We start from the raw sequence: 13,212 nt of genomic DNA, 5'->3' as shown, positions 1-13,212 counted from the left end.
CAATGAGAGCAGCATTCATAATCATGGACTTTTCCGTAATCTGATCAGCTGTAAAGCCCATCAGCATCCACACGTGAGGCATCAAAGATTCCAGTGCTTTAGTTAGTGTCTATACTACCCAGAATGAACTCTGTTGTTTATGCTGCGTGCAAGAATAATCGGGAATGTTGCCATGCATTCGTGTGCAGCTTGCACAAGGGAGTGGTTATGTGTGTATAGAACTGGTCGCATAAACACAGAAAAAGAAGCACACATACTAATATGGTCTGATGCTCACTAGTGGTGGCGTGAACTATTTTAGCTGTGTACCTAGCAGCACCTGCAATCGAATTCGACAGGTACCAGTAGTGCCGTATTTACTAGGCTGTAAAGGAACGTTAAATGGTGACAAATGTACAGAAAACCGATTCTGCCTCTTTTTTTATATTCAAAAAGAGCTTCGAATGTCAAAAGGAAGGCAGTTAACCTCAGTTGCGCTCAATCCCATGAAAGCAAGAGGTGGAGCATAACTAGCATTTCACGGCGAGATTTATTGGTAGTTACCGTAATTACTCGAATCTAACGTTCACCTTTTTTCCGGTTAAGCAAGCTCATAAATCGCATGCGCGTTAGTATCGAGTACGAAAAAAATTAATACGGTCATTCTATTGCCATTGGCATTCCAAAACGGCCGCCCCCTACGTGCGACGGCATGGTGCGTCGGCCATTTCTGCCTATGTGTTTCCTATGTGTGGCACTTCGTACGTGTGCTGAGAAGTTCGTCATCTTGGTGTGTATTAGCATCGATGGCATGGAAGGGGCGACTTCAAAAACTCGACGAGTGCACCACGATGCCGCTTTTAAAAGAAAAGTCATCGCGTGTGCCGAAACGGACGTAAATCGGGCTGCATCGCGGTCGTTCGGAGTTCCCGAAACGTGCGTGTGAGACTGGCGGAAACAAAAGCAGAAGATTGTCAAAGATTCATGCAAAGGCTTTAGTGGACCACAGCAGGGTCGGTTTCAGCAAATGGATGAGCTGCTCGCCGAGTATCTGCTTGAGCATCGAGCGGCACAGCGGCCCGTGACGACAGAACTGCTCCAAGTGCGGGCTATGCAGTTAGCTTTAGAAAAAGGGCTAATGCGGAGCCAGTTCAAAGCCAGCAGGTGCTGGCTAACTAACTTTATGAAGAGGAAAGGCTTTTCCCTCTGAAGGCAAACGGGCATATGCCAAAAGTTGCCGGAGGAGTACGAAGAAAAGCTTCAGTTTTCAGAGGTTCGTCCTAAACTTGCGGCACAACAACGGCTCCCTGCTTGGGCAAATCGGGAATGCCGATCAGACGCCTCATTACTTCGACATGCCTGGCACCACAACCGTCGAGAAGAAGGGGGCAAAGTAAGTTCGCGTGCTGACATCGGGCCACGGTAAAACTAGAGTGACGGCAATGCTTCGTTGCACGTCAGATAGGCACAAGCTTCCCCCGTGCCTCATATTTAAACGGAAGACACTCCCGAAAGGAGTCTTTTTCCCGAGTGGTGTGATCGTGTGGGCCAACGAGAAAAATGGGTGCGCATTGCAATCGATGTCTTATTATTATTTTTTTTTTGTCGTGGAAACCGGGTGCGCGTTACAATCAAGGGCGCGGTAGAATCGAGTAAATACAGTAAGTTAAAATTGATTTTGGGCGGCACAAGAAACAAGACATTCTTTGTCGTCCAAGGCAATTTTTTGAGAATGTGAATGGTGTTTTGAGCTAATGAGGCTAGAAAAGACTTCAGGGCCAGTCCTGTTGGAAGGCGACTGGAGTACGTGGCACAGCAACCGACTTTGATTATCAAAGGTGAAAAAGATTTTACATTTGAGAAGTGTGCAATATTTACTCATTATGTGTAAGAAATCTAAATGTCCCAGTGAGATTTAAAGAGTGGCAATAAATTTACAAATACACAAAAATGGAGATGTAAAATACTTGAACTAAAGACCAATCAGAAATTTGTCTTATGCTTTCAGCATTGCACAAAACAATCACAAAGAGAAATTCACACAGGATAAAAGCCACACTTCCATTAACCGAGGGAGCATGCTGGCTTCAGGAAAGACTGCAGTCAGTGCCTTGTTGTGAAACATACTATTGACGAAACTGGCGAGTACAAAATGCCCTTTAATGCTATTCGAAAAGTCTCTGCACTCTACAGAGGTGCCATCAGTTTTGGTGGTATGGAGTATAGTACATGAATTGTACGTGAATACCATAGGCAATATAGATTCTGCGGCTGCCCTGCTCCTCCTCAAAAAAAGCACAACAGTTGTGATTGAGAAAGCGGTCCATTTACTGAATGTTTAGAGGAAGTATTTAAACTTTTGGGAGAAACAGCAGTAAAGAATGACGGAAGAATTGTATCACAGCAACCTATGGTTTGTAGACGACGCTCTAATCTTCAGTTTTTGACGGTGAACACCTAAACTGGAAAACGTTTTAAAGTAAAGTTAAAGATGTCTTTGCAGAAAACTAAGGTAATGCTAGGTGGTGGCAAAACAATTTGCATTTGCGAGAGATAACTGGACCCTACACATCTAGGTCCAATATTAACGGTACACTTGCAGTGAAATTTTCTCAAAGATTAAGCTAGTACGTTAAGACACTAAAAACTGTAGCTGAAGTGTAACCATCACATTATGGAAACCAACGAAGCAAGTGCCTCGCTCGAAACATGTTTCTTGTTGCACAGGTTGTGTGACCGCCGGCCCAAGGCTCACAAGGTGGGACCGCCATTCCGGCTGCAGCTTGCCTGCCCAGTCGACATGTTCCCACAAACTCGACACTGCGAGTTGTTGTTTCTTTTTGCGAGATAAATTATGTGTGACTGTTGAATATGAAAGACAGCGTCTTTCTTCCACCACAACACTGAGAAAAGTGGCGAGGGAGGCTTCATTGCAGCATTGTAAGTACACGCCTAGAAAAAAATATAGCTGGGTGATTCCACGAGAGATTGACATAGGTCTGAAAGTTAATCATTTAGATTTGTTTGTTTATTTTATATTTTGTGCACATACCAACCAGTAGCTCGAAAGGAACCTTCGTTCTTTTATTAACTGCATAATTTAGATGAAAAAATATATCGAAATTTTTTTGTATGGAGGGACCAATTTCATCCCTTCTCATTCCCAAAAGTAAACGACGACATAAAAACACAAATATCAAGGTGACAAAGACGATCTTTTTTCTAATAAATGTGTGCATAATGAAGAGCGAAGCAGCATTGTTTGGAACCTGTGTGTTGTAGCAAACTGTTTTTCAAAGATGTCTGAACAGGTGACATTTTTTTTTTAAGTTGCGATAGTTGAGATTTTTTTCCTCTTAATCTAAACTAGCTAGTTTTTTATAACTTGGTGACCTATTACAACGTAATGTTTACAATATTGCCAGTCAATATTGTAGCTGTACTTCAAACACTTATTTTTATAAATGGCCTCATAACTTTCGCTGGCAGTAAACCCTATTGAAAAATTATTATTTATAAAACCTTGTCTCCGATTTTTCTTAAAACCCCACAAAAGATCTCTCGGAGATCACAGAAAAAGAATATTAAAAATATGTTGCATTATTTTATTTACAACGACAATACTACAGGTAGAAGTTCCAGCTTTTCGAGGATGCACTTAGGTAATAAAGCACGACTGAAAAAAAGTAGGCATGAACTTCTGAGTCGTATGAACGGGATCACATAGAAAAAACAGCAGATTTGGTAAACAGGAATCACCGTTTTGAGCATGCCCTTGGAAAATACCTAAATGTGCCCGATTAGGCTGAGGCTTGAGACCCTCAACTTATTGGTACCTCGGTTACTGAAGCTTTTGCATGAAGCAGCTAAAACAGTCATCTGTTTTTAACGTTTTGGTTTAGTACACTTAAATGGGAATAGGCTCGTGAAAGGAACAACGGAAGCGTAACGAATATTGAAATTTAGTAATGCTGCTGCCACCTCCTTAATCTGAACACGGTTAAGGGTATCCTTCCGCTGGTTGTTTGCTCAACAATTAAATAGCGCCCCCTCTTGGAGACAATGTATGATATCATAGGGTTTTAACTATACAAAACGGTAAGAAATCAGCGATTTCTACGGAACTTAGTTTAGAAAAGCCTAGCAAAGCACGAGACCCCACTCTGCCCTTTAAGAGCAGCAAGCTTGAGAGGGATTAAGCCGGCATCTGAACTGGTGTCGTAAATGGCCTTATGGATGAAAAAAAATGTCTAAAATCCTCTAGGCTGATGCAGGTTACCTAGAAACCATTCGTTATTTTCAGATTTTTTTGGTGCATATTGCTGCCACGTGTTGCAGGCCTATGTTTTCGGAGCATTTGGTTACTCACCTAACGATACAAATCATGGTCATGATTTGTTAGTGTCAAGCGCTGCTGGAAGTCACCTGGAAAAAATGCAGCATTTTGAGCGCACCATGACTTTTGTCCAATGCATTCCTTAGCTTAAGAGGGAATAGGGGAGGCGGCTAGTCTCCTATTGTTCATGTTCTATTTTCCGTGGCCCTAGGCTGGTGTTCGAGCATTTTAATATATCGCATTGTCTGCAGATATGCATGGATTGCCTTAGAGTGTGTCACTCTGTATTGGCTTTGCGGCGTTAAAGCTGAGTAAAGCGCACCATAAATTCGCCTTTATTGAAATATGTTCCTCACAGTGCTGAAATTGCTTTTCCTCTGTAAGTATCGTACCGTTCAAACGACTCAGAAGCTCAATCTCACTTTTTTTCAGCGCGATTTTCGTGTGTTTATCGCCTAAGTGCTTTCTTAAAAAAGCTGAAACTTGTACCGGTAGTATTGTCGCTGCAAATAAAATAATGCAACATGTTTTCTAATATTCTTCTTCTGTCATCTTTGAAGGACCTTTTGCGGGATTTTAAGAGAAATAGAAAATGGAGCTTTTTAAATATTGATTTTTCACTAGGGTTTATTGTCAGCAAAATTCAATGTTTGAGGCCATTTGTAAAAATATGTGTTTGTAGTACAGCTACAATATTGACTGACAATGTTTTAAGCATTACTTTGTAGGTCACCAAGTTATGAAACACTAGCTAGTTTAGCTTGAGAGTAAAAAAGTTTGAAATATAGCAACCTTAAAAAAATTTCTCCTGTACAGACATTAAAAAAAAAAACAGTTTGCTTCAGCACACAGGCTTTAAACAATGCTGCCTTACTCTTCATTATGCGCACATGTATTAGAAAAAAGTTGCCATTGTCGCCTTAATATTTGTTTTTATGTGGTCATTAACTTTTGATAATGACAAGGGACGAAATAGGTCCCTCCATGCAAATTAACTTCGATATTTTTTTCCTCCTAAATTATGCAGTTAATAAAAGAACGAAGGCCACTTTCGGGCTACTGGGTGGTATGTGCACAAAATATAATATAAAGAATCAAATCTAAAATATGTACTTTCGGACCCGTGTCGATTTCTTGTGGAATCACACTGCTTGAGAAAAGTATTACTGCGCAAGAAAAAAAGAAACGCTGCACAAATGGTTATCTACCCTTCACTTCTTCTTTTTTTTTTTTTCCAAAAAATTGACTACAACTTCGGGATGCGATCATTATGCGGGGTAAATTTTCCGTCAAAAAATATTCTGAGCACCGGAAACGCAAAAAGGTCGCTGATCAGAATTTTTGCGGTAGCTATCATGAACGTAACCAAAAATAAAAGTAAATTAAGGCTTACCTTTGTAATAAAATGCACCCATTATGCAGGAGCTACATGCATGGCACACTGCCCTTTTATTTTTTACCTCTCTGACACCCTAACACTCATTCAGACTCCGAAGCATCACTGGCATCAGTGTCGTCGCCGCACGATTCCCTGTCGGAACCGGCAGTGTCTTCACAGTCCCACAGAGGGCCATCTTCCGTCGAGCGCGTTGGAAATGCCAGCGACAGCCCATTCTACCGCATGAAGCGTGTTGTCCAGCCAGAACTGGTGCGGAAGTCCTTTGTGGCTATTCCCAGCCTCCGGGAAACTGTGCATGCCTGCGTCCGTATCATGTCTAATAACACTGCATAACCGTCCTTGTGCATTTCCTTCACGTATTCTAGGATTGCCTTTTCAATGTCGGGGAACTTGCCAGATTTGGGTTCGCAGAAAGCCCATCGCGTGCTGTTAGTAGCCATGAGCATGTCGTGCAGTTTTTTCCAATATCGCATCCGGATTTCGGCGACGCCGAAATGTCTGCCGGCAGCGCGGTTGCCGTGCTCATGCGCGTAGTTAAGCGCCTTCAGCTTGACCGCGGCAGTAAAGCTCGCATACCGCCCCATGGTAAAACGGCACTTCAACAGACAATCACAAGTAGTACATCAACAGGTAACAGAAATTTAGTACTAAAGGTAACAGAAATGCAGCAGTGATGACAAAATAGTGCACTGTGGAATTACAATAGGTATGATGTTGTGAGAGGATTATGGAAAGGAATCATGGTTCCTGGTCTAACGTTCGGCAATGCACTCTTGTGCATGAGATCAGAAGTTCAAGCAAGATTAGAAATCAAGCAACGTGGAATAGGTAGGCTTGCTTTAGGAGCTCATGGGACTACACCAAATCGGGGAGTACAAGGTGATCTGGGATGGACATCATTTCAGGGCAGGGAAGTTAGCAGCACGATAAAATTTGAGAAGTGATTGAGAGAAATGAGGGAGGAGCGTTGGGCTAGGAAGTTTTTCAGCTACTTGTACATGAAGAATGTAGATACAAAATGGAAAAAGCAAACTACGAAATTGACTGGTAAATACTTAGGAAACAGCAGGTGGCCAAACCAAAAAGAACTATCGGTTAAGAAGAAAGTGAAGGAAACGGAGACTGACATGTGGAGAGTTGGCATGATTAAAAAGTCCGTACTAGAGATCTATCGAACTTTTAAGCAGGAAATTGCCAAAGAAAGAATCTATGATAATACTCGGGGTAGTTCTCTACTGTTTGAGGCCAGGACGGGAGTATTGCGAACCAAGACATATCGGGCCAAATACGAAGGGGTAGACACGGTATTCAGTGCATGTGGAGAGGAGGAAACTGCGGAACACTTGATAAAGTTCTGTAAAGGGCTTTACGGTATATTCAGGATATTGGCACAGAGTTTTTCAAAGCACTGGGGTTTAGGGACCGGGAGGGCAAAATAGACTTTAAGCGAGTAGGCTTAACTAGAAGGAGGTTATGTGATTGGTGGCTAAAGTCAAGGCACGATTGAAAATTAAATTCTTCACTTCAAAGTACCAGTGCTCAACTTCACTATTTATTTATTTATTTTAGAAGTACTGCTAGCCTCACACATGAGGCCTTAGGCAGGGGTGGGTGATACAAAAAAGGAAACAAATATGAAGATACAACAGGAAAGAAAACACGTCACGTAGAACTAGTGCATCAAAGTAAAACGCCAGTACTTACACAATTGAAGAGGTTTACGCGTACACACACAAAAAAAAACTATGATGGCAAACATCTGCTCATACAGAACTAAGAAACAAACGTCATATAACGGTTCGAAAATAGGCAAAATTTCAAAAATACAACGCATTGATATGAAAAAAGTGATAGAAAGTGGAACGTAAATGCAAGCCTGTTCAGGATGCACGGTGGAATAATAGAGGGCGAAGGGCAAAGAAAAATCGAAGTCAAGTGGGTTGCTGGTGTTTAAGTTTTTCTATGAACAACTGAACGGTTTCGCAGTTCACCAGATCGGCAGAAAGAGCATTCCAATCAGTGACAGTGCACGTAAAAAATGAGTTTTTAAAGGCTTTTGTTTGACAGGAATATTCCTTCAGTTTTTTTGGATGCTCGGAGTGAGTTGATCGGCAGCGAACCGTTTTTTTGTACGCGTGCTTGTCTATGCGTAGGTTGTCGTGGTAAAGTAGAAACATGTACTTCAATCGATCGTGTTGCCGTCTTGCCTGCAATGTATCCAAGTCAGCTTTTTTTAACAGTTCACTGGGTGACGTAAGAGCACTGTAGCGATTATATACAAATCGGATTGCTTTTCTTTGAATCATTTCAAGTGTTTTGATATTTACTTGGCTATAAGGGTCCCAAACCACAGATGAGTACTCGAGGATCGGATCGATAAAAGTTTTATACGCAATTAATTTTAATTTTTGGGTAGATTTGCACAAAGAACGTCTTAGAAATGCTAGTTTCTGTAAAGCTTTCGTTTCAATGTAGGCAACATGCTCATTCCACTTAAAATCTGCACATAATAGAACCCCCAAATATTTATAAGTTTTAACAATCGATAGTTTTTGACGATTGATGTAATATGAGTGTTTCAAAGGAAGCCGCTTGCGCGTAACGGTCATAGATACCGTTTTCTTTTCATTAATCTTCATTTGCGACAGTGCACACCAAGAAGATATTTTTGTTGACGCTGCGTTTAAAAGAACCCGGTCGTCTGCACTACGTATTTCCTGGTAAACAATGCAACCATCTGCAAATAACTTAACATAAACCGGGATATCATTGGCAATGTCGTCTGTAAAAATTAAAAAAAGAAGTGGCCCTAGCACACAGCCCTGAGGGATTCCCGATTTCACCGGTCGTGAATCAGACTGCACGTTATCTATAGAAACTATTTGATTTCGATAAGAAAGGTAGGCCTCAATCCATGAAGTTAATGTACTGTTCTTTAGTACAGGTTTAAGTTTCGCGAGAAGTTTTGGATGCGACACGCGATCAAATGCTTTTTCGCAGTCTGGTAAAATCATATCAATCTGGCCTTGCCTATCTAGAATAGCTGCAATGTCATGAACGGTTTTCAACAGTTGTGTGACGGTTGAGAATCCTTTTCGAAAGCCGTGTTGTCGGTCATTGATTAAGTTATTTTCTTCGAGAGGAACTGAGAGATGCTTGAATATAATATGTTCTAATACCTTAGCACATGAGCAAAGCAGGGAAATCGGTCTATAGGCGGACACGAGAGAAGTGTTGGGTGATTTGGGTATAGGGATAATTTTTACGAATTTCCAGTCATCTGGAAGCGTGCGATGTGACGGTGACTTGTGAAAAATGACGCACAAAAACTTCGAGCACCATTCAGCATACCTCACAAGGAACGCGTTAGGTATGCTATCAACTATCATTCGTCCAGTGTTAGAATATGGAGTGATTGTTTGGGACCCCTTCACTAAAGCTAACATAACTAAATTGGAAAACGTACAGAAGAAGGCAGTCCGCTTTATATTTAATAGCTTTGGACGCACCTCTATAACTGAACTCCTACATCGTGCCAATGAGCCTTCAGTTACCGAAAGAAATCGTTTAATACGACTACAATTTCTTTACCAAATAATTAAAGGGAATTATAAGCTTGATGTTTCCAACATCATTTCCTTTTCTTCTGGGTACGCCACCCGCCAAAGGCATCAACTTACAATAACCCCTTTCCGGTCCCGAAATAACTGCTTCAAATATTCCTTTTTTTCTCGTACAGTAACTCCGTGGAATGGATTAACTAATAACCAAGTGATGGAGCCGTCCTTAGAGTTGTTTGCAGCAAATTTGACCTGATTGTTTACATCATGCTGTTCTATTTTTTTTGTTTGTTTGTTTGGTTTATGCAATCTTGAGTGCCAACATTGTGAAAATTATATCTGTAACCACCCTGCTAAAATCTCTGTAATAGGGATTGCAGTATGAATAAATAAATAAATAAATAAATAAATACCAGACGTCTTTTTGGGATCTATGTTAAGAAGCAGAGAGAAGATTCCTTCTTCAGATATTGCAAGGTCACTTATTGGTGGGATATCATGAAGCGTTTTTGAACATAGCCTTCTCCCATCGTCATCAGCAAACACTCAACAAAAAAACGTGTTAAATGATTCTGCAATAGTTGCTTTATTAGTTACGATAGTCCCATTTACACATATATTATGAAAACGCTTCTTGTTTGGGGCAAAATGCTGCCAGAATTTTGCTGGCGATGACAGCAAGAAGTTTTCTAAAGTGACGTTATAGTGCTGATCTTTTGCTTCCTTGATACTGTCTTTTAATTCTTTACGCACGTTACTGAGTTTAAGCATAATCGACGGAGTGGTGTTCTGACAATGCTGTTTTCTTATCCTGTTTGCCTTTCGCCCCAAATGAACAACTGGCATAGTAATCCATGAGCTAACATTTTTTATTATTTTCGCTTTTTCTTGCACGAAGTCATGAACGCACTGCAACACAAGGTTTTTGAAGAAACACCAAAGGTTGTTAACAGTACAAGTACTACATTCAAAAAGTAAAGTGAATTGAAAGAAAAAAAAAGATAAATCTAGTCGTTAGTTAACGAAGTATTAAGGCTAGGTGGCGTTAGCCGCCGCCCGATCTAAAAGGTAGAGCCACATCCATCCATCCATACATGCAAACACACACAAAAAAACATGGTCTCAAGAAAAAAAAAACATTGCTGCGGGATGAACACAGGTCGACCAACAGACGGCCGCCGCTGCGACAGTGCGGGATGTCATAACAAACATGGCGGATGACGGAGCAAAGCACTCCACGGAGCTACAGTGTACCAGAACAGTGCAGTGGGCTTACTCCGCCGCTCCTCTGACGCAGTTGGTGTCGCATAGGAGAGGTGGCGTCACAGGCATCTTTGATGGAAGCTTCGCCTGCAGAAGCTGCTCGCCGCTCGTACAACTTGCGACGCGCGTTTTTTCTATATTTATTATAAACTTGCTTGCATTGACTTCTCTTCGACTGTACTGATCGCGTATCTTGCTCTCGGTTTACCATGATTTCCTTTATTTTGCGATAAATTTGCCGAAAGTCAGTCTGATGGCAGCTTATGCAGATATGCTTGCTCCTTTCTAGTGCGACGCAGTTAATGATTTTTTTTCTTGAGGTCGGGGGAGCTTGAGTTCTTTGCACATTTTGACAAACACTACATTTGTTCAGGCCACATTGTATTTTCCCCAATATAACACCTCGCCGAGCCCTAAAGGATGGTGTACCCGTCAAAATATACGGTTTCATACAGTGACCAGCTGTATACTTCGATCTAAGTGCAGGTTAAAGAACCCAAGATGGTCGAAATTTCCGGAGCCCTCCACTTCGGCGTCTCTCACAATCATGTAATGGTTTTGGGACGTTAAACCCTAAATATTATTATTATTACAGTGACCAGATACACGGTTACATGCTGCATAGACCTAACCTAAAATGATTTTGTAGCAAGATTGTGCCCTGCCTTCCACCAGATAATTAGAAAACAGTGCACGCTCGCTTCCTAGCCGAGCTTTAACATGCAGGCGTGCTGGCTGAGTTTGTTCCTTTGCTATGATAAAATGAAATTGCAGCTGAAATATTAATAGTACGTTATGTTGGGCTAGTTGGTACATATTAGGCTGAAATACGTGGCGCAAAGTTGACCAAGAGAAAAAAAAAAAAAAGACGAGACAGAAAGAGCGCCAACTCACAACTAAGTTTATTTTCACGAAGCATTCACAATATATAGGCTCTTGGAGGACATGCGCAGACCATTTCATTCACCGCACGTGCAGGCATGAACATTTTTATGATGTAGTAACCGATAATTGCAAACATGATATCTGGGAACCAGCAACAAACAGATATGCCTAATGTAGAGACGTCAAAAAAAACCAAACACACCCAAGCCTGCGCAAAAAATGCGACGAAAAACCAGGAAAAAAGGACTGACAGACACTTTGTAGCACCCAACTAAAGTACATCTAGACCCAACAGTTGGAATTCACTGTTATGTAACACAACTGAAGACACGCTGACGCACGAGTCACCTTTCTTCATTATGTGAAAGGCTTCGATTAACTCTCACACCAGCGCATCCCGGCTCCTTCCAAGTACTCGCGTGCGATCGAACTGCGGCATGCAGCCACACGAAGCACAGTGAAAGGGCAAATGAGACCCTGTTCCATTCCTAATTGATAAGGCATGCTCCCTTAGACGGTCATTTGTACAGCGCCCTGCCTGGCCGATATAGACCTTGCCACAACTCAGGGGAATTTCATAAACAGTGCCCACAGCACAACGCAGGAACAGCTTTACGTGCTTCTTATCGCACACCCCCTTAGCACCTCTCGAAGAAATGCGGGCACAGAGCCCTAAGAGCTTATTTGGAGCAGAGAAAACCACAGGCACATGGTGCCGATTTGCAACCTTTTTCAGGTTGTGGGAGATTTTGTGCATGTATGGTACAACATGCAGTCTTTTCCTCTGTCCTTGCAATGGCTCTGGCCTCCTGCGTTCCCGCTTCAGCCTCCGCAGCAATGTTTCAGACACACTGACTAAGTCCGAACAAGGAAACCTGGCTGCAGTGAGCCGTGATACCTGAATGGAAAAACTATCAAACACTGTGTGCTGGCATGACTTGAACAGCGCACAACGAAAACACATAGCAGCTATAGACCTCTTCACCACCTTAGAGTGTGCAGAATCATAAGAAAGAAGTCCTTTTCTCGTTCTAGGGCTGAACTTCCAACAGACATGACCCTCGCCCAGAGTCAGGTTAATATCTAAAAACTGCAATTTTTCGTCAATTGGCAGTTCATGCGTAAAAATCAAGCGTTTTCCATTTTGTCGGAACAGATTTAAAACCAAATCTACTTCACTAGAGTGTGTTACAGGGTTAGTAGAAGTTAACGTCACGAGGAAATCGTCCACATATCTAAAAATCTTAGGGACTTTTCCTGGATCAACAGCATTTTCTAAAGCACGATCAATAGACGCCAAAAAAATGCTACAAAGGACAGGTGCAACGCAGGAGCCAATTCAGCTATTCAGGTCCTGTTCAACCCTCGTTTGGCCACGCTAAACGCATCTGCGAAATTCTTAAGTCGGAACTTTGGAGGCAAGTACGCCTATACCATGACCTGCTACGACTGTGGTGTTTCTCGAGTTTCCTAGGAATTATAGCTGAAGAACAACTGCGGTTCTTTCGTCGCTCAGCAAAAGACACAACGGAGTACTGGTGGCAGTGCGTCTTGGTTCGACTTCCCAAGCTCCAGACCAAGCGACCAATGCCGGACAATTTAAGAGTTCTTGGGAACGTGGTTCTTCCTGAGAAGGTTGCTTTGGTGCTCAAGAATGGACCAAAGTTCAGCGTTGTTCCTAAGGTACCAGCCCACGAATTGCTTGCCCTGAACCGAGGCATTTAGCGCAGTGCTAACGAAGAAAATCGCGAGCGCTGCCTGCTTGAGGGTGCTGACTCACTTTTGCGGAA

At 42.1% G+C, this 13,212-nt stretch overlaps 1 protein-coding gene across 5 annotated transcripts in view; it reads left to right on the top strand.

Annotated features, from left to right (window-relative positions):
- The window catches only part of LOC119178135 (tRNA (uracil-5-)-methyltransferase homolog B), a 227,847-nt gene extending 224,991 nt beyond the window's left edge, over positions 1 to 2,856 (top strand). For all 5 annotated transcript variants that reach the window (XM_037429299.2, XM_037429298.2, XM_075890797.1 and 2 more), the window contains one exon: positions 2,707 to 2,856. In XM_037429299.2, the coding sequence (XP_037285196.1) occupies positions 2,707 to 2,830 (124 nt within the window). In that variant the 3' untranslated portion in view covers positions 2,831 to 2,856. The remainder of the gene's footprint in view (positions 1 to 2,706) is intronic.
- Positions 2,857 to 13,212: the final 10,356 nt, after the last annotated feature.

This window comes from Rhipicephalus microplus, chromosome 1, assembly GCF_043290135.1.
Source record: "Rhipicephalus microplus isolate Deutch F79 chromosome 1, USDA_Rmic, whole genome shotgun sequence".
NCBI lineage: Eukaryota > Metazoa > Arthropoda > Arachnida > Ixodida > Ixodidae > Rhipicephalus > Rhipicephalus microplus.
This window is presented reverse-complemented; position numbering and strand designations above follow the sequence as displayed.